The sequence below is a fragment of the Lonchura striata genome, chromosome 27 (assembly GCF_046129695.1).
Source record: "Lonchura striata isolate bLonStr1 chromosome 27, bLonStr1.mat, whole genome shotgun sequence".
Lineage (NCBI taxonomy): Eukaryota > Metazoa > Chordata > Aves > Passeriformes > Estrildidae > Lonchura > Lonchura striata.
In genome coordinates, this window is record NC_134629.1 from 8,525,203 (window position 1) to 8,544,797 (window position 19,595).

Consider the following 19,595-nt stretch of genomic DNA (forward strand, 5'->3'; position numbering starts at 1 on the left):
CAGACCCAATTTAGGGTCCAGACCCCAATTTAGGGCCCAAACCCTAATTTAGGGCTGTGACCCCGGTTTAGGACCCAGACTCCAATTTAGGGTCCAGACCCCAATTTCAGGCCCAGACCCTGGTTTAGTACCCAGACCCCGGTTTAGGACCGTGACCCCAATTTAGGGTCCAGACCCCAATTTCAGGCCCAGACCCTGGTTTAGTACCCAGACCCCGGTTTAGGACCGTGACCCCAATTTAGGGCCCAGACCCCAATTAAGGACCATGACCCCGATTTAGGGCCCGGACCCAATTTAGGGCCCAAACCCTAATTTAGGACCGTGACCCCGGTTTAGGACCATGACCCCAATTTAGGGCCCAGACCGTGGTTTAGGGCCATGACCCTGGTTTAGGACCGTGACCCCAATTTCGGGATTAGACCCCATTTAGTACCCAGACCCCAGTTTAGGACCCAGACCCCAGTTTAGGACCCAGACCCCAATTTAGGGCCCAGACCCCAGTTTAGTACCCAGACCCCAGTTTAGGACCATGACCCCAATTTAGCGCCCAGACCCCAGTTAAGGACCATGACCCCAGTTTAGTACCCAGACCCCAGTTTAGGACCCAGACCCCGGTTTAGGACCCAGGCCCCGGTTTAACTCTGTGCCCCCTTTGGGTCCCCCTGTCCCCGCGGTGTCACGGGGTGCTGGCAGCTCCGTCACGTGGCCCCGGTGGCCCCGGCGCCGCCGGGCCCGGCCCAGGAAGGGGAAGTTGGGGTTTGGGGCCTTTCGGGGACTCTGGGGGTGCCACCGCCCAGTGCCGCCAGCGAGTGCCACCGCCATGTCCCTGCCCTCGGTGTACGGGGACAAACTGGCCGAGAAGCTGACGCTGCTCAACGAGCGGGGCCGGGGGGTCCTGGTGCGGGTCTACAACCTCAAAAAGGTCGGGGGACGCTCCTGGGGGACACCCGGGGGTCCCCAACACCGCCCGGCCCACGGGGAGCAGCCGAGGGCATCGGGGGAGAGAGGGACGGGGGGGTTTGGGGGATTTGGGGAGGGGGCACAGCCCAGGAAGGGTTTTAGGGGAGGTTTAGGGGGGCCCTGATCAGGGAGGGGCTTGGACAGGGGGGGTTTGGGGGGTCCCAGCCTTGAAGGAGAATTTTGGGGGGATCTGAGGAGGGGGAGGGCTCAGTTTTGGGGGGGGGGTTGGGGGTCCCAGCCTTAAGTGGGAATTTGGGGGTCCCAGCCCTGGGAGGTTTGGGGTGGGTGGGGTTTTGGGAAGGGTTTGGAGGGGATCTAAGGTTAGGGGGGGTCTCAGTTTTGGGGTTTTTTTGGGGGTGTCCCAGCCCTCAGAGGGGTTTTCGGGGTCATTTCGAGGGTTCTGATGCGGGGGTCCCCCAGACATTCTCGGACCCCCGTACGCGGCCACCCTTCCTCGGGGACAAGGCCATGGAGGCCTCGGCCAAGTTCATCCAGAAGAAATTCCCGCACCTGGACGTGCGGAGCTGCACCGTGAGCCACTGTCCCTGTGTCCCTGTGTCCCCGTGTCCCCGTGTCCCCATGTCCCCATCTCCCTGCTGTCCCTGTGTCCCTCTGTCCCCGTGTCCCTCTGTCCCCGTGTCCCTCTGTCCCCGGGTCCCCATCTCCCTGCTGTCCCTGTGTCACTCTGTCCCCGTGTCCCCGTGTCCCCGTGTCCCCGTGTCCCTCTGTCCCCATATTCCCGTGTCCCCGTGTCCCCGTGTCCCTCTGTCCCCATATTCCCGTGTCCCCGTGTCCCCGTGTCCCCGTATCCCCGTGTCCCCTTCTCCCTGCTGTCCCCATGTCCCCATGTCCCCATGTCTCTGTGTCCCTGTGTCCCTCTGTCCCCGTGTCCCCATCTCCCTGCTGTCCCCGTGTCCCCACTGTCCCCACCCCTGTGTCCCCACCCCCTGTGGGGATGTGCCACCCTACTCTGGGTGTCCCCATTGTCACCTCACCCTGGGTGTCCCCTCCTCGCACCCCTCCCCACTGTCCCCGGTGCCACCCTCTGTCCCCAGTGCCACCCCGCTGTCCTCTGGTGCCACCCCGCTGTCCCGTGTCCCCGCAGCAGCAGCTGGGCCCGGTGCACAGGGACAGAGGGGACATCGTGCGCGTGCTGGCACCGTTCTACCAAACCTTCCTGGACGTGCTGGAGTTCCGGGTGACCGCGACGGGACACCGGGAAACGGGGGGGACACCGGGGGGACACCGGGACACGGGGGGACACCGGGACACCGGGGGGACACCAGGACACGGGGGGACACCGGGACACCGGGGGGACACCGGGACACGGGGGGGACATAGGGGACAGGGGAACAAGGGGGACACCGGGGGGACATTGGGACACAGGGGGGACACTGGGGACAACGGGACACCGGGACACGGGGGGGACAGGGGGACAGGGGGACAGGGGACATAGAGGACACAGTGAACACAGGGGACACAGGGGACATGGGGGACACAGGGGACAGGCAGGGTCCCTCAGAGCCAGTGACACGGTGTGACATGGTGTGACACGGTGTGACACGGCGGTGACACGCGGCGCTGTCCCCAGGACCACGTGTACGAGCTGCTCAACACCATCGACGCCAGCCAGTGCTTCTTTGACATCGTGAGTGCCACCCCCTGTCCCCACGTCCCCTCTGTCCCCGTGTCCCCTCTGTCCCCTCTGTCCCCTCTGTCCCTGTGTCCCCTCTGTCCCCTCTGTCCCCGCTGTCCCCGCTGTCCCCTCTGTCCCCTCTGTCCCCGCTGTCCCCGCTGTCCCCTCTGTCCCCACTGTCCCCACTGTCCCCACTGTCCCCTCTGTCCCCACTGTCCCCACTGTCCCCACTGTCCCCTCTGTCCCCACTGTCCCCTCTGTCCCCTCTGTCCCCACTGTCCCCACTGTCCCCTCTGTCCACACTGTCCCCACTGTCCCCTCTGTCCCCTCTGTCCCCGCTGTCCCCGCTGTCCCCGCGGCCTCACGCTGTCCCCTCCCGCCAGCACATCAACCACGAGCTCACCAAGGCCTACCTGGACCTGGTTGTCACCTACGTGTCCCTGGTGCTGCTGCTGGCCCGCGCCGAGGAGCGGCGGCTGCTGCTGGGGCTCTACCACTGCGCGCACGAGATGAGCCACGGCGCCAGGTGCCACGCTGTGCCCACTGTGCCCGGTGTCCCCGGTGTCCCCGGTGTCCCCCGGTGTCCCCTGGTGTCCCCAGGGCGGTCCCTAGTGTGTCCCCAACACCACAACTGGCCCTGGGGCTGTCACCAGTGCCAGGGCTGTCCCCAGCGTGTCCCCAGTGCCAGGGCTGTCCCCAGTGTGTCCCCAGTGTGTCCTCAGTGCCAGGGTTGGCCCCAGCATGTCCCCAGTGCCAGTGTGGCCCCAGCGTGTCCCCAGTGCCGGGGTTGGCCCCAGCGTGTCCCCAGTGCCAGCGCTGTCCCCAGCGTGTCCCCAGCATGTCCCCAGCGTGTCCCCAGTGCCAGGGCTGGCCCCAGTGTGTCCCCAGCGTGTCCCCAGTGCCAGGGCTGGCCCCAGTGTGTCCCCAGTGTGTCCTCAGTGCCAGGGTCGGCCCCAGTGTGTCCCCAGTGCCAGTGTGGCCCCAGCGTGTCCCCAGCGTGTCCCCAGTGCCAGGGTCGGCCCCAGCGTGTCCCCAGTGCCAGGGCTGTCCCCAGCATGTCCCCAGCGTGTCCCCCAGTGCCAGGGCTGTCCCCAGCATGTCCCCAGCGTGTCCCCAGCGTGTCCCCCAGTGCCAGGGTCGGCCCCAGCGTGTCCCCAGCGTGTCCCCAGCGTGTCCCCAGCATGTCCCCGCCGTGTCCCCGCCGTGTCCCCGCAGCGAGCCCGGCTTCGCCCGCCTGGCGCAGATGGTGCTGGAGTACGAGCAGCCCCTGAAGAAGCTGCCCGAGGAGTTCGGGCCCCACACCAAGGTGGGTCGGGGGTCCCGCTGGGCGGCGGGGCCAGCGCGGCGGCCGGGCCGGTGTCCCCAGCGCTGGCTGTCCCCAGGCCGTGAGCAGCGCGCTGCTGTCCCTGCGGGCCCCGTTCGCGCGGCGCTGCCGGGACGCGGAGCTGTGGCGGCAGGAGCAGCTGCTGAGCCTGCTAGGACCCACGGGTGACCTGCTGAGCCCGGCCACGAGTGACAGCGTGAGTGACACGGGGATGGGGACATGGGGACAGGGACATGGGGACATGGGGACAGGGCTGGGACCCACGGGGGACAGGCTGAGCCTGGCCACAAGTGACAGTGTGAGTGATACGGGGACATGGGGACATGGGGACAGGGACATGGGGACATGGGGACAGGGCTGGGACCCACGGGTGACCTGCTGAGCCCGGCCACGAGTGACAGTGTGAGTGACACGGGGACGGGGACATGGAGACAGGGACATGGGGACATGGGGACAGGGCTGGGACCCACGGGGGACAGGCTGAGCCTGGCCACGAGTGACAGCGTGAGTGACACGGGGACATGGGGACATGGGGACAGGGCTGGGACCTGCTGGGGACACGCTGAGCCTGGCCACGAGTGACAGCATGAGTGACACGGGGACATGGGGACAGGGCTGGGACCCGCTGGGGACAGGCTGAGCCCGGCCACGAGTGACAGCGTGAGTGACACGGGGACGGGGACACAGGGACAGGGCTGGGACCCACGGGAGACAGGCTGAGCCCGGCCACGAGTGACACTGTGAGTGACACGGGGACGGGGACACGGGGACAGGGACATGGGGACATGGGGACACATGCCACGGGCACCGGGGTGTGCCAGCAGCCTGGGGATGGTGACACGGGGACACAGGGATGGGGACATGGGACAGTGGTGTGGTGGCACTGCTGTCCCCAGATGGCCTGTGAGTACCTGTCCCTGGAGGTGATGGAGCGCTGGATCATCTGTGAGTGCTGCCACCGCCCGGGTGTCCCCAAACCCTGGGCAGGGTCCCCAAACCCCCTGGGCAATGTCCCCAATCCCAGGCAGTGTCCCCAAACCCGTTGAGCAGTGTCCCCACACCCTGGGCAATGTCCCCAAACCCCCCGAGCAGTGTCCCCAAACCCCCTGGGCAATGTCCCCAATCCCAGGCAGTGTCCCCAAACCCGTTGAGCAGTGTCCCCACACCCTGGGCAATGTCCCCAAACCCCCTGAGCAATGTCCCCAAACCCCCTGGGCAGTGTCCCCACACCCTGGGCACTGTCCCAAACCCATGGTGCCCGTTTTGGGGTCCTTGGGTGTCCACTTTGGGGTCCCCGATGGGTGGGTGCACGTTCTGGGGTTCCTGGTGCCCTTTTGGGGTCCCTGAGGGTGGGTGCCCGTTTGGGGTCCCTGTGCCCGTTCCGGGTCCCCGTGCCCATTTTGGATCCCCGTGCCCATTTGGGGTCCCCGTGCCCATTCCGGGTCCCTGAGGGGTGGATGCCCGTTTTGGGGTCCCCGTGCCCGTTCCGGGTCCCTGAGGGTGGGTGCCCATTCCGGGTCCCCGTGCCCATTCCGGGTCCCCGTGCCCATTCCGGGTCCCCGTGCCCATTCCGGGTCCCCGTGCCCGTTCCGGGTCCCCGTGCCCATTCCGGGTCCCCGTGCCCGGTCCGGGTCCCCGTGCCCATTCCGGGTCCCCGTGCCTATTTGGGGTCCCCGTGCCCGTTCCGGGTCCCCGTGCCCGTTTGGGGTCCCTGAGGGGTGCGTGCCCCCAGTGGGGTTCCTGGTGTGCCCGGGGGCGCTGGCCGCCCCCCCGTGCCAGGAGCTGTGGCGCCAGGCGCTGCGCGGGTCCCTCGTGGTCACCCTGCTGCGCGACGAGGCCATCGCCGTGCACAAGGTCACCGAGGAGCTGCTGGGGGGGCTCAGGGGGTGAGCGGGGCACGGGGACACGGGGGACACGGGGGACACGGGGACACGGGGGGACACGGGGGACAGCGGGGACACGGGGGACACGGGGGACACGGGGGACACGGGGGAACACGGGGGGACACAGGGACACGGGGGACACGGGGGGACACGGGGGGACACGGGGGGACACGGGGGACACGGGGGACACGGGGGACAGCGGGGACACGGGGGACACGGGGGGACACGGGGACACGGGGGGACACGGGGGGACACGGGAACACGGGGACACGGGGGGACACGGGGGACACGGGGGGACAGCGGGGACACGGGGGGACACGGGGGGACACGGGGGGACATAGGGGACACGGGGGGACACGGGGACACGGGGGGACACGGGGGACACCGGGGGGACAGTGGGGGTGGCACTGCCCGGGGGGACACGGGGGGATAGTGGGGGCACGGGGGGGACAATGGGGGAATGGGGGTGGCACTGCCAGGGGGACAGTGGGGACACCGGGGGAGACAGTGCCAGGGTGGGGCTGGGGGTGTTCGGGGCACTTTGGGGGTGCCCGGGGGTCTCGGGGGTCTCGGGGTGCCCGGGGGGCTCGGGGGTCTCGGAGGTCTCGGGGGCCCCGGGGGTCTCGGGGGTCTCGGGGGTCTCGGGGTGCCCGGGGGTCTCGGGGTGCCCGGGGGGCTCGGGGGTCTCGGGGGTCTCGGGGTGCCCGGGGGTCTCGGGGGTCTCGGGGGTCTCGGGGGCCCCGGGGGTCTCGGGGGTCTCGGGGGGCCCGGGGGTCTCGGGGGTCTCGGGGGTCTCGGGGGGCCCGGGGGTCTCGGGGGTCTCGGGGTGCCCAGGGGTCTCGGGGGTCTCGGGGGGTCTCGGGGGCCCCGGGGGTCTCGGGGGTCTCGGGGGGCCCGGGGGTCTCGGGGGTCTCGGGGGTCTCGGGGGTCTCGGGGGGCCCGGGGGTCCCCCAGGGCCGTGCCAGGTGCCCGGTGCCCCTCGCCAGGTTCGGGAAACGCGTGGCCGACGTCAAGGAGTGCCGGGAGCACGCGGCGGCTCACAGGTCTGCAGGGGATTTTGGGGGTCCCGGGGGTTCGGGGGATCCCGGGGGTTTGGGGGAGCTGCGAGGTCCCAGAGCTCCCCAAAACCGGGGGGGGGGTCTCTGCCTCAGTTTCTCCCTCACCGCCCCCTTTGCCACACTCGCTGTCCCCTGGGGATGCCCGGGGGTTCGCGCGGGTTCTGGGGTGCCCGGGGGGGTCCCCGGGGTGACCCTGGCTGTGACCCCCCCCCTTATCCCCCCCTGCCCCCATCCTGAGCCCCCCAAATCCCCTCAACCCTCCCCCATCCCCATGGGGCCACCCCGGGGTCCTGCGGGGGGTTCTGCCCCCTCCCCCTGTCCCCCTCGGCTCCCCCCGAGACCCCGCGACCCCCGAGACCCTCAGGGACCCCCGGGGACCCCCCGAGACCCTCAGGGACCCCAAGGGTCCCCCCAAACCCGCCGTGCCCCCCAGCCCGGCGCTGCACCGGGGCCAGCGCTCGTTCCTGCGCGGGGCCGTGCGGGAGCTCGCGGCGCTGCTGGAGGATCAGCCCGGGCTGCTGGGACCCAAGGTGGGCTCCGGGGGGATTTGGGGGAGTTTGGGGGGGATTTGGGAAATTTTGAGGGGGTTTGAGGAGATTTGGGGGGGATTTTGAGGGGCATTTGAGAGATTCGGGGGGGGATTTGGGGAGATTTTGGAGAGATTTGGGGAGATTTTGGAGAGATTTTGGAGAGATTTTGGAGAGATTTTGGAGAGGTTTGGGGAGATTTTGGGGGGATTTTGGAATATTGCGGGGAGTTTAGAGGGAATTTTGGGGGATTTGGGGAGATTTTGGGAGGGCTTTGGGAGATTTGGAGATTTCGGGGAGTTTGGAGGGGATTCGAGAGATTTTGTGGGGTTTTTGGGAGATTTTGGGGGATTTTTAGGGGAATTTGAGAGATCTTGGGGAGATTTTGGAGATTTTGGCGGTTTTGGGGGGGGGGTTGAGAGATCTGGGGGGAATTTGAGAGATTTGGGGGATTTTGGAGGGGAATTTGGGGCGATGTGGGCGGTCCCGACCCCCTGTCCGTCCCCCCCAGGCCCTGCTGGTGTTCGTGGCGCTGTCGCTGTGTCGCGATGAGCTGAGCTGGCTGTCGCGACATGCCGAGCATGTGACCAAGAGCAAGAGCCCCGAGGACTTCAGCGACAGGTGGGGACAGAGGGGACAGAGGGGACACTGGGGACACTGGGGACATTGGGGGACAATGGGGACAGTGGGGATATTGGGGACACTGGGGAACATTGGGGACACTGGGGACAGGGGGGACATTGGGGACAGGGGGGACATTGGGGACAGGGGGGATATTGGGGACACTGGGGACATTGGGGACATTGGGGACAGGGGGGACATTGGGGACATTGGGGACAGGGGGGACATTGGGGGGACACTGGGGACAGGGGGGACAGGGGGGACAGGGGGGACATTGGGGACATTGGGGACACTGGCGACATTGGGGACATTGGGGGGTTGGAGACATTGGGGACATTGGGGACAGGGGAGACATTGGGGACATTGAGGACACTGGGGACATTGGGGACATTGGGGGGTTGGAGACATTGGGGACATTGGGGACAGGGGGGACATTGGGGACATTGGGGACACTGGGGAACATTGGGGACATTGGGGACATTGAGGACACTGGCGACATTGGGGACATTGGGGGGTTGGAGACATTGGGGACATTGGGGACAGGGGGGACATTGGGGACACTGGGGAACAATGGGGACATTGGGGACATTGAGGACACTGGGGACAGGGGGGACAGGGGGGACAGGGGGGACAGAGGGGACGGGGGGACACAGAGGACAGGAGGGGACAGAGGGGACATTGGGGACAGAGGGGACGGGAGGGACAGAGGGGACAGAGGGGACGGGAGGGACAGAGGAGACGGGGGGGACAGGAGTGGGGACCCCTCGAGTTTGGGGGGGTTTGGTGGTTTTTTGGGGGTGCCCCGGGAGTCCCTGGAATGGGCTCAGCAGTTTGGGGGTGCCCGGGGGACCCCTAGATGCGCTCAGCAGTTTGGGGGTGCCCGGGGGGAGCCCTAGATGCGCTCAGCAGTTTGGGGGTGCCCGGGGGGACCCCTAGATGCTCTCAGCAGTTTGGGGGTGCCCGGGAGGAGCCCTAGATGCGCTCAGCAGTTTGGGGGTGCCCGGGGGGAGCCCTAGATGCGCTCGGCAGTTTGGGGGTGCCGGGGGTCCCTGCCGGCCCGGGGGTCTGACCGCCCCGCTCAGCCGCATCGCGGAGCTGCTGTTCCTGCTGGAGCGGCTGCGGGCGCTGCTGCGGCGGCACCGGCGGCTCCTGCGCCGCTACCACCGGCACTTCCTGGCCCGCTTCGACGCCCTGGTGCTCAGCGACGTCGTGCAGGTACGGCACCGGGGCTGGCCCCGTCCCCCGAGCCCCCTCCGGGCCGGCGCCGTGCCCTGAGGCCGCCGTGTCCCCGCAGAACCTCCCGGTGTGTCCCGAGGAGGAGTCCGTGATCCTCTCGTCCTTCGTCAGCTCCCTCTCGGCGCTCTCGGCCAAGGAAGGTGCGGGGCTGTCCCCTCCCAGCTCGGGCTGTCACCTCCCGGCTGGAATTGTCCCCTCCCGGCCCGGGTTGTCACCTCCCAACTTGAATTGTCCCCCCTCAGCTCGAATTGTCACCTCCCAGATGGGATTATCCCCTCCCTGCCCGCATTGTCCCCTCCCAGCCCGAATGTCCCCTCACCGTGCCCCGCTGTCCCGGGAGCTCTGGGACAATCCCGGGCACCCCCAAGGGTGGTGGCTCCAGGGGGGTCCCCTGCGGTGGCACTGCCACCCCCAGCGCTGTCCCCGTGTCCCCACAGTCGATGACCAGGAGCAGTTTGACTTCACCGCGCTGCGCCTGGACTGGCTCCGGCTCCAGGTGGTGGCACTGTCCCTGTCCCTGTCCCTGTCCCTGTCCCTGTCCCCATCCCTGTCCCATCCCTGTCCCTGTGCCCATGTCCCCGTGTCCCTGTCCCTGTCCCATGTCCCTGTCCCTGTCCCATCCCTGTCCCTGTGCCCATGTCCCCGTGTCCCTGTCCCTGTCCCATGTCCCTGTCCCTGTCCCATCCCTGTCCCTGTGCCCATGTCCCCGTATCCCTGTCCCTGTCCCTGTTCCCATGTCCCCATCCCTGTCCCCATCCCTGTCCCATCCCTGTCCCTGTGCCCATGTCCCCGTGTCCCCATCCCCGTCCCTGTCCCTGTGTCCCCATCCCTGTCCCCGTGTCCCTGTCCCCATGTCCCCATCCCTGTCCCCCTGTCCCCATGTCCCCCTGTCCCCCTGTCCCAGGCCTACACCAGCGTGGCCAAGGCGCCGCTGCCGCTGGTGTCTCACGGGGACGTGGCGCGGGCCATGGGCCTGGTGGTGTTCCACACGCGCCTGCTGGACCAGCCCGAGGAGCTGCTGGAGGAGACCTCGGACCTGTCCCAGCTCTGGTGAGCCCGGCCGGGCCTGCTCCTTCCACCCCAGATCCCATATTCCCACCTTTTCCCACCCCAGATCCCATTTCTGCCCCTTCCACCCCAGATCCCATATTCCCACCTTTTCCCACCCCAGATCCCATTTTCTGCCCCTTCCACCCCAGATCCCATATTCCCACCTTTTCCCACCCCAGATCCCATTTTCTGCCCCTTCCACCCCAGATCCCATTTCCCCACCCTTTTCCACCCCAGATCCCATTTTGCTGCCCTTTTCCCATCCCAGATCCCATTTCCCCACCCCATAGCCCATTCCCACCCCGTATCCCATTTTTAACCCCTTTCCCACCCCGGCCCGGCGCAGTTTCCACGCGCGCTCCCTGGAGCGGATGTTCTCGGCGGCGCTGGACGAGCCGTCCATGCTGCGCTTCGCCATCGCCTTCCCGCTGCTCTGCGCCCACTTCTCGCGCTGCCCACACCCCATGTGCCCCGAGGAGGTGGGTGATGCCCGGGGGGGTCCGGGGGGTCCCCCGGCCCCGTCCCGGCTCTGAGGGGTCCCGGTGTCCCCCCCCAGTACCCCCAGCTGGAGGCGGCGGCGCTGGGGCTCTGCCACAAGTTCCTGGAGGAGCTGGCACGGGTGGGCAGCGCCTGTGTCCTGGACGCCTGCGCCGAGCAGCACAACCTGAGCCAGCAGGTCTGGGGGCCTCGGGGTCTGGAGGGTCTGGGGGGTCTGGGACCTTTGGGGGGCTTGGGAGAGTCGGGAGGATCTGGGACTTTTGGAGGGATTGGTGATCCCTGGGGCCTTCAGGACCTTTGGGGTCTTGGTGGCCTTTGGGGTCTCCAGGATCTTTGGGGTCTTGGTGAACTTTGGGGGTTTCAGGACCTTTGGGGGTTTCAGGATCTTTGGGGTCTTGGTGGCCTCTGGGGTCTCCAGGACCTCTGGGGTCTCTGTGGCCACTGGGGTCTCCGTGGCCTTTCTGTCCCCTCGTCCTCCTGTCCCCACCAAACCCTCGGGATGGGGAAGTTCCTCCATGGGGGCCAAACCTGCTGGGGCATCCCTTGTCCCAGCCTTGGGGACGGTGGCCTGTGGTCATGGTGGCCCCATTTGGGGTGTCCCCATGTCCCCATGTCCCCATGTCCCCATGTCCCCACGGCCCTGTCCCCATGTCCCCATGCCCCATGTCCCCATGGCCCTGTCCCCACCCCGCAGCTCCTGCCCAAGCACTGCGCGGCCACCATCAGCAGAGCCCGCGTCAAGAAAACCCCGAAGCAGCCGCCCCGCAAGGGGGACCCCCAAAGGGACAAGCCGGGCACAGAGAGCCAGCGGCGGGACCGGACCCTGACCACCAAGTGAGCGTCACCCAGGGCAGGGATTGTCCCCAGGGTCACGGGTCTGGGGACTTTGGTGGTCTGCAGAGCCTCTGGGGGCTTGGTGGCCTTTGGGGGCTTTGGGACCTTTTTGGGCTTGGTGGCTTTTGGTGGCTTCAGGAGCTCACCTGGAGCTACCAGAGCTTGGGTGTGGAGTGGAGACATGGTGTGATTGTCCCCATGGGACACAGATTGTCCCCCCGGGGTCACACTATGATTGTCCCCCTGGGGTCACACCACGATTGTCCCCCAGCATGGACAAGCTGCACCTGACCCTGTCCGAGCTGGCCCTGAGCTTCAACCACGTCCCCAACTTCACCGTGTTTGGGCACACGGTGACACCGGCCGAGTACCTGAGCAGCCACCTGGAGACACGCCTGACCAGGTGGGGACACGCCGGGGACACGCAGAGGACACACGGGGCCGGGGGGAAACACGGGGACCAGGGGACATGTGGGGGACACACGGGACTGAGGGGACAACGCCATGTCCCTCACCCCCTGTGTCCCCGCAGGGCCATTGTGGCCATGGCTGGCTACAGCCAGGCCACGCAGGAGGTGGCCCGGCCCTCGGAGGTGCTGGCCGGGCTGGTGGCCTACATGGGGCAGGTGCAGCGGCTGGGCCAGCTGGTGGCCCTGGACACGGGGCGGCTGCTGCGCGCCGTGCTGCTGCAGCAGAGCCAGCCCCGCGACGCCGGCGGGCAGCCCACGCTGGCTGCCATCTACACCGACTGGTCAGTGCCACCACGGGGGGACACGGGGACGGGCGGTGAGGGTCACCCATGGGGGGGACACGGGGACGGGCGGTGAGGGTCACCACGGGGGAGACATGGGGATGGTATGGTCAGTGACACCACGGGGGGACACGGGGACGGGCGGTGAGGGTCACCACGGGGGGACACAGGGACGGGTGGTCAGTGACACCACGGGGGGACACGGGGACGGGCGGTGAGGGTCACCACAGGGGAGACATGGGGATGGTATGGTCAGTGACACCATGGGGGGGACACGGGGACGGGCGGTGAGGGTCACCACGGGGGGACACGGGGACGGGTGGTGAGGGTCACCCATGGGGGGACATGGGGATGGTATGGTCAGTGACACCATGGGGGGGACACGGGGACGGGCGGTGAGGGTCACCATGGGGGGACATGGGGATGGGTGGTCAGTGACACCACTGGGGGTCACGGGGACAGGGTGGTCAGTGTCACCCATAGCTGGGGGACATGGGGACAGGGTGGTCAGTGTCGGGACGGGGTGGTCACGGTCACCCACAGGGAGTGGGGACACAGGGACGGGGTGGTGGCAGCAGGGACACGGGGATGGGGGTGGTGGTGGCAGCAGGGTGACGCTGCTGTGGGGTCATGGTGGCAATGCCGAGGGTGACACTGCCATGGGTGACAGTGCCAGTGCCATAGGTGACACTGCCATGGGTGACAGTGCCATGGGTGGCACTGCCATGGGTAACAGTGCCATGGGTGGCACTGCCATGGGTGGCACTGCCACGGGTGCCATGCCGCGGGTGCCAGTGCCGTGTCCCCAGGTACCTGGAGGCCCTGCTGCGCCAGGCCAGCACCGGCGCCGTGCTGCTGTCCCCAGCCCTGCAGGCCTTCACCACCGTGCCCCGCGAGGAGCAGCCCCCGTTCAGCGCCGCCGAGTTCTCCGACGTCTCAGGTGGGGTTGGGGGGCTCGGGGGGGCTGTCCCCACCTGTCCCCACCCTGTCCCCACCTGTCCCCACCTGTCCCTCCCACGGCAGAGCTGCGGGCGCTGGCCGAGCTGATCGGGCCCTACGGGATGCGGTTCCTGAGCGAGAACCTGATGTGGCACGTGGGGTCCCAGGTCACTGAGCTGAAGGTACCGCGGGGCTGGGACAGGGACGGGGACAGGGACAGGGACAGGGACAGGGACAGGGACAGGGACAGGGACGGGGACAGGGACGGGGATAGGGACGGGGACAGGGACGGGGACAGGGACAGGGACAGGGACAGGGACAGGGACAGGGGAGAGGGGACAGGGACAGGGACAGGGACAGGGACAGGGATGGGGACAGGGACAGAGACAGGGGAGAGGGGACAGGGACAGGGGAGAGGGGACAGGGACAGGGACAGGGACAGGGACAGGGACAGGGACAGGGGAGAGGGGACAGGAACAGAGACAGGACAGGGACAGGGACAGGGATGGGGACAGGGACAGGGACAGGGGAGAGGGGACAGGGACAGGGACAGAGACAGGGGAGAGGGGACAGGAACAGAGACAGGACGGGGACAGGGACAGGGACAGGGATGGGGACAGGGACAGGGACAGGGGAGAGGGGACAGGAACAGAGACAGGACAGGGACAGGGACAGGGACAGGGATGGGGACAGGGACAGGGACAGGGGAGAGGGGACAGGAACAGAGACAGGACAGGGACAGGGACAGGGACAGGGGCTGGGACAGGGGATGGGGCTGCTGGCACCATGACAGGGCAGGCAGGGCCACCCTGGTGCCACCCCAGCCCATCCCTGCACATCCCCTGGGCTCAGTGGGAGGGTTGGAGATGCCAGGTCCAGCTGTGTCCTCCAGTGTCCCCAGTGTCCCCGTGTCCCCGTGTCCCCGCAGAAGCTGGTGGCTGAGAACATGGACACGCTGGTGCAGCTGCGCTGCTGCAGGGCCGAGCAGAGGCCGGCGCTGCTGCCCCGCCTGAGCTGTGAGTGTCACCCAGGGGTGTCACCCAGGGGTGTCACCCACCCCCACTCGGGGGTGTCACACGTGTCACCCCGCTGCCCCTCGCGTGTCCCCGCAGCGGCTGAGAACGTGCTGAAGCGCATGACCATCATCGGGGAGATCCTGAGCTTCCGCGCCATGGCCCAGCAGGGCCTCCGGGAGGTGGGACCCCCGAACGGGGCACCCCCGGACCCTGGCACCCCCGAGACCCCCCAGGACACGCCCGGACCCTGGCACCCCCTGGGACCCCCCCAGGAAACTCCCGGACCTTGGGACCCCCGATCGGGGCACCCCCGGACCCTGGGACCCCCTGAGACCCTCCAGGACCCCCCAGACCCTGGGACCCCAGATCGGGGCACCCCCGGACCCTGGGACCCCTCGAGACCCCCCCAGCACACCCCTGGACCCTGGGTCCCCCCGAGACCCCCCAGGACACCCCCGGACCCTGGGACCCCCTGGGACCCCCCAGGGCACTCTGCACCCGGGACACCCCCAGACCTGGGACCTCCCTGGGACCCTCAATCCCCCCATTTGGGGACACAGGACCCCCCTCATTTGGGGACCCCAGACTCCCGTGACCCCCATTTGGGGGCCCCGGGCCCCATTTGGGGCCCCCGGCCCCCCGTGACCCCCCGGCCCCCCAGGTGTTCTCCCAGCACTGCCCCTTCCTGACGGGCCCCATCGAGTGCCTGGCGGAGCTGGTGACCCCCGACACCGACATCCAGGTGGGGACAGGGACACGGCCGTGGGGGTGGCGCCGCGTGGCACCGCGTGACACCGCATGTCCCCTGTCCCCGCGTGTGTCCCCAGGTCACCCTGAGCATCTTCGAGCTGGCCTCGGCCGCGGGGGTCCCGTGCGAGGTGGACCCGGCGCTGGTGGCCGCCCTGGCCAGCGGCAGGACAGGTGGGGGTGGCTCTGGGGACACGGCGGGGTGGCACTGTCACCCGGGTGGCGCTGTCACTGGCTGTCCCCTGTCCCTGCAGAGGGCTCGTCCCCCGAGGAGGAGTACAAGGTGTCCTGCCTGCTGCTGGTGTTCGTGGCCGTGTCCCTGCCGCTGCTGGCCGCGGACCCCGCGTCGCTCTACAGCCCCGAGCTGGACGGTGAGGGCTGTGTCACCGTCACTGTCACCGTCACTGTCACTGTCACTGTGTCACTGTGTCACTGTGTCCCCTCTAAAGCCCCGAGCTGGACGGTGTGGGCTGTGTCACCATCACTGTCACCGTCACTGTCACTGTCACTGTCACTGTCACTGTCACTGTCACTGTGTCCCCTCTACAGCCCTGAGCTGGACGGTGAGGGCTGTGTCACTGTCACTGTCACCGTCACTGTCACTGTCACTGTGTCACTGTGTCCCCTCTACAGCCCTGAGCTGGACGGTGAGGGCTGTGTCACTGTCACTGTCACCGTCACTGTCACTGTCACTGTGTCACTGTGTCCCTTCTACAGCCCTGAGCTGGACGGTGAGGGCTGTGTCACTGTCACCATCACCGTCACTGTCACTGTCACTGTCACCGTCACTGTCACTGTCACTGTGTCACTGTGTCCCCTCTACAGCCCTGAGCTGGACGGTGAGGGCTGTGTCACCGTCACCGTCACTGTCACTGTCACTGTCACTGTCACTGTCACTGTGTCACTGTGTCCCCTCTACAGCCCTGAGCTGGACGGTGAGGGCTGTGTCACCGTCACCATCACCGTCACTGTCACTGTCACTGTGTCACTGTGTCCCCTCTACAGCCCTGAGCTGGACGGTGAGGGCTGTGTCACCGTCACTGTCACTGTCACTGTCACTGTCACTGTGTCCCCTCTACAGCCTTGAGCTGGACGGTGAGGGCTGTGTCACCGTCACTGTCACCACCACTGTCACCACCACTGTCACTGTCACTGTGTGACTGTGTCCCCTCTACAGCCCTGAGCTGGACGGTGAGGGCTGTGTCACCGTCACTGTCACCGTCACTGTCACTGTCACTGTCACTGTCACTGTCACTGTCACTGTCACTGTCACTGTCACTGTCACTGTGTCCCCTCTACAGCCCTGAGCTGGACGGTGAGGGCTGTGTCACCGTCACTGTCACTGTCACTGTCACTGTCACTGTCACTGTCACTGTGTCACTGTGTCCCCTCTACAGCCCCGAGCTGGACGGTGAGGGCTGTGTCACTGTCACCGTCACTGTCACTGTGACTGTGTCACTGTGTCCCCTCTACAGCCCCGAGCTGGACGGTGAGGGCTGTGTCACTGTCACTGTGTCACTGTGTCATTGTGTTCCCTGTCCCTGTGTCCCTGTGTCACCGTGTCCCCACGTCCCCATGCTGGCCGTTCTCACCGTCCCATTGTCACAGCAGAGGGTTTGGTGGCACATGGGGACACCGGGTCTGTCACCGAGGCAGGTGGCACAGCGGAGACTCTGGGCTGTCCCCAACCCCCTCCTGTGTCCCCAACCCTCCCCTGTGTCCCCGGCCTTCCCGAACCCCCAGTCCCCCCAGTGCCACCTTTACTCACTGCCGTCCCCGCGTGTCCCCGCGTGTCCCCGCGTGTCCCCAGGCCACCAGAACAACGTGCACTGCCTGGCCAAGGCCATCGTGCAGCTCTCGGCCGCGCTCTTCACCGTGCACGGCAAGAACATCGAGACGCACCTGAAGGAGTTCCTGCTGGTGAGCCGGGCTGTCCCTGTCCCCTGTCACCTCCTGTCCCTGTCCCTGTCCCCTCTTGTCCCCTGTCCTGCTGGTGAGCCGGGCTGTCCCTGTCCCCTGTCACCTCCTGTCCCCTGTCCCTGTCCCCTGTCCTGCTGGTGAGCTGGGCTGTCCCTGTCCCCTGTCCCTGTCCCTGTCCCCTCCTGTCCCTGTCCTGCTGGTGAGCCGGGCTGTCCCTGTCCCCTGTCACCTCCTGTCCCTGTCCCCATGTCCCTGTCCCCATATCCCCAATATCCCCATGTCCCCATGTCCCCATGTCCCTGTCCCCTCTGTCACCTCCTGTCCCTGTCCCCATGTCCCTGTCCCCATATCCCCAATATCCCCCTGTCCCCATGTCCCCATGTCCCTGTCCCTGTCCCCTGTCACCTCCTGTCCCTGTCCCTGTCCCCATGTCCCCATGTCCCCATGTCCCACTGTCCCCATGTCCCCATGTCCCCACTGTCCCCATATCCCCAATATCCCCATGTCCCTGTCCCCTCTGTCACCTCCTGTCCCTGTCCCCATGTCCCTGTCCCCATATCCCCAATATCCCCCTGTCCCCATGTCCCCATGTCCCTGTCCCTGTCCCCTGTCACCTCCTGTCCCTGTCCCTGTCCCCATGTCCCCATGTCCCCCTGTCCCCATGTCCCCATGTCCCTGTCCCTGTCCCCTCTGTCACCTCCTGTCCCTGTCCCCATGTCCCCATGTCCCCATGTCCCCAGCTGGCCTCCAGCAGCCTCCTGCAGCTGGCCCAGGAGCCGGACAAGGCGCGGGCACGGAACCAGGACTCGGTCGTGCTGCTGCTGCACCTGGTGGGCACCGGGCACTGGGGGGCACCTGGGGGGCTCTGGGGGGGCATCTGGGACAATTGGGGGACACCTGGAGGACACCTGGGACACCTGGGGGGCTCTGGGGGAGCACCTGGGACAATTGGGGGACACCTGGAGGACACCTGGGACACCTGGGGGGCTCTGGGGGGGCACCTGGGACAATTGGGGGACACCTGGAGGACACCTGGGACACCTGGGGGGCACCTGGGGGACACCTGGAGGACACCTGGGGGGCTCTGGGGGGGCACCTGGGACAATTGGGGGACACCTGGGGGGCACCTGGGACACCTGGAGGACACCTGGGACACCTGGGGGGGCACCTGGGACAATTGGGGGGCACCTGGAGGACACCTGGGACACCTGGGGGGCACCTTGGCACAAGGGGGGCACCTGGGCAGCACCTGGGACACCTCGGGGCATGTGGAGGGACACCTGGGGACACCCGGGGACACCTGGGGGGGCTCTGGGGGCACCTGGAGGGCACCTGGGGGGGCTCTGGGGTGGCCCTGGGCCGTTCCCCATGTCCCCAGGACCATTCCAAATGTCCCCAGGACCATTCCCGATGTCCCCCGGCTGTGTCCCGCTGTCCCCGCGGGTGGGCTCAGGGATGTCCCCGAGCATCCTCCAGACCCCCCCCCCCGGGATTGTCATCCCGGGCCGGGCCGGCTCGGAGCAATTGAAATGCAAATATTTAAATATTTCAAATATTTATTGCAAATATTTCAAATATTTCAACCTGAGCCGGGCCGGGAGAGCCGCGAGGGGTCGGGAGGAGGAAGGGGGGGGGTCGGCAGGAGCGGGGGAGGGGTCGGGGGTCGGAAGGGGGGTGCTGATGGGTGCCCCCCTCCCCCCAAAATAAAGATCGTGGCCGAGTCGTCCTTCCTGACGCTGGACATGCTGGAGAGCTGCTTCCCCTACGTGCTGCTGCGCAACGCCTTCCGCCAGCTCTGCCGGGAGCCCCGGCCGGGACCCCCGCGCTGAGCGGGACCCCCGAGCCCCGGCCGGGACCCCCGAACCCCCCGATCCACACCGGGACCCCCCCGCACCGAGCGGGACCCCTGAGCTCCGGCCGGGACCCCCGAACCCCCCGATCCGCACCGGGACCCCCCCGCACCGAGCGGGACCCCCGGAGCCCCGGCCGGGACCCCCCCGCACCGAGCGGGACCCCCGAGCCCCGGCCGGGACCCCCGAACCCCCCGAGCCGCACCGGGACCCCCCCGCACCGAGCGGGACCCCCGAACCCCCCGATCCACACCGGGACCCCCCCGCACTGAGCGGGACCCCCGAGCCCCGGCCAGGACCCCCGAACCCCCCGATCCACACCGGGACCCCCCCGCACAGACCGCAGCCCTCAGACCCCCCGATCCGCACCGGGACCCCCGTGTTCCACCCCGAGACCCCCGCGGGACCCCCGTGTCCCACCCCAAACTCCTTAACCCATCCCCCCCCCCGGAACCCCAAATCCCCTCCCCAAATCCCCCAACCCGACCCCCTCAGGACCCCCGACCCCAAATCCCCACCCCTGTCCTCCCCAGGACCCCCAAATCCCAAACCTGGCCCCCCAGGACCCCCGTGTCCCTCCCCAAATGTCCCCAAATGTCCCCAAATGTCCCCAGCTGTCCCCCCGCTGTCGCCGCTGCCACTAAAATCCTCTTTTCACCCCAAATTCACCTCTCGGGAATTTTTGGAGTCCGCAGGCGCCGCCCACCCCGGGACCACCCCGGGACCACCCCGGGATCACCCCGGG

At 67.7% G+C, this 19,595-nt stretch overlaps 1 protein-coding gene across 1 annotated transcript; it reads left to right on the forward strand.

Annotated features, from left to right (window-relative positions):
- Positions 1-670: 670 nt before the first annotated feature.
- On the forward strand, positions 671-18,829 carry NCKAP1L (NCK associated protein 1 like). The gene is made up of 31 exons (XM_077788581.1): positions 671-922; positions 1,381-1,491; positions 2,066-2,158; positions 2,552-2,608; positions 2,980-3,122; positions 3,812-3,902; positions 3,979-4,116; positions 4,817-4,865; positions 5,653-5,806; positions 6,790-6,846; positions 7,295-7,391; positions 7,900-8,009; positions 9,092-9,224; positions 9,304-9,385; positions 9,683-9,741; positions 10,150-10,295; positions 10,642-10,774; positions 10,852-10,971; positions 11,488-11,627; positions 11,899-12,030; positions 12,160-12,378; positions 13,188-13,318; positions 13,402-13,499; positions 14,246-14,333; positions 14,430-14,512; positions 14,995-15,075; positions 15,161-15,254; positions 15,335-15,451; positions 16,891-17,000; positions 17,741-17,830; positions 18,710-18,829. Exons 1-31 carry the CDS (start codon positions 821-823, stop codon positions 18,827-18,829), a joined length of 3,378 nt encoding a protein of 1,125 aa, XP_077644707.1. The 5' UTR covers positions 671-820.
- Positions 18,830-19,595: the final 766 nt, after the last annotated feature.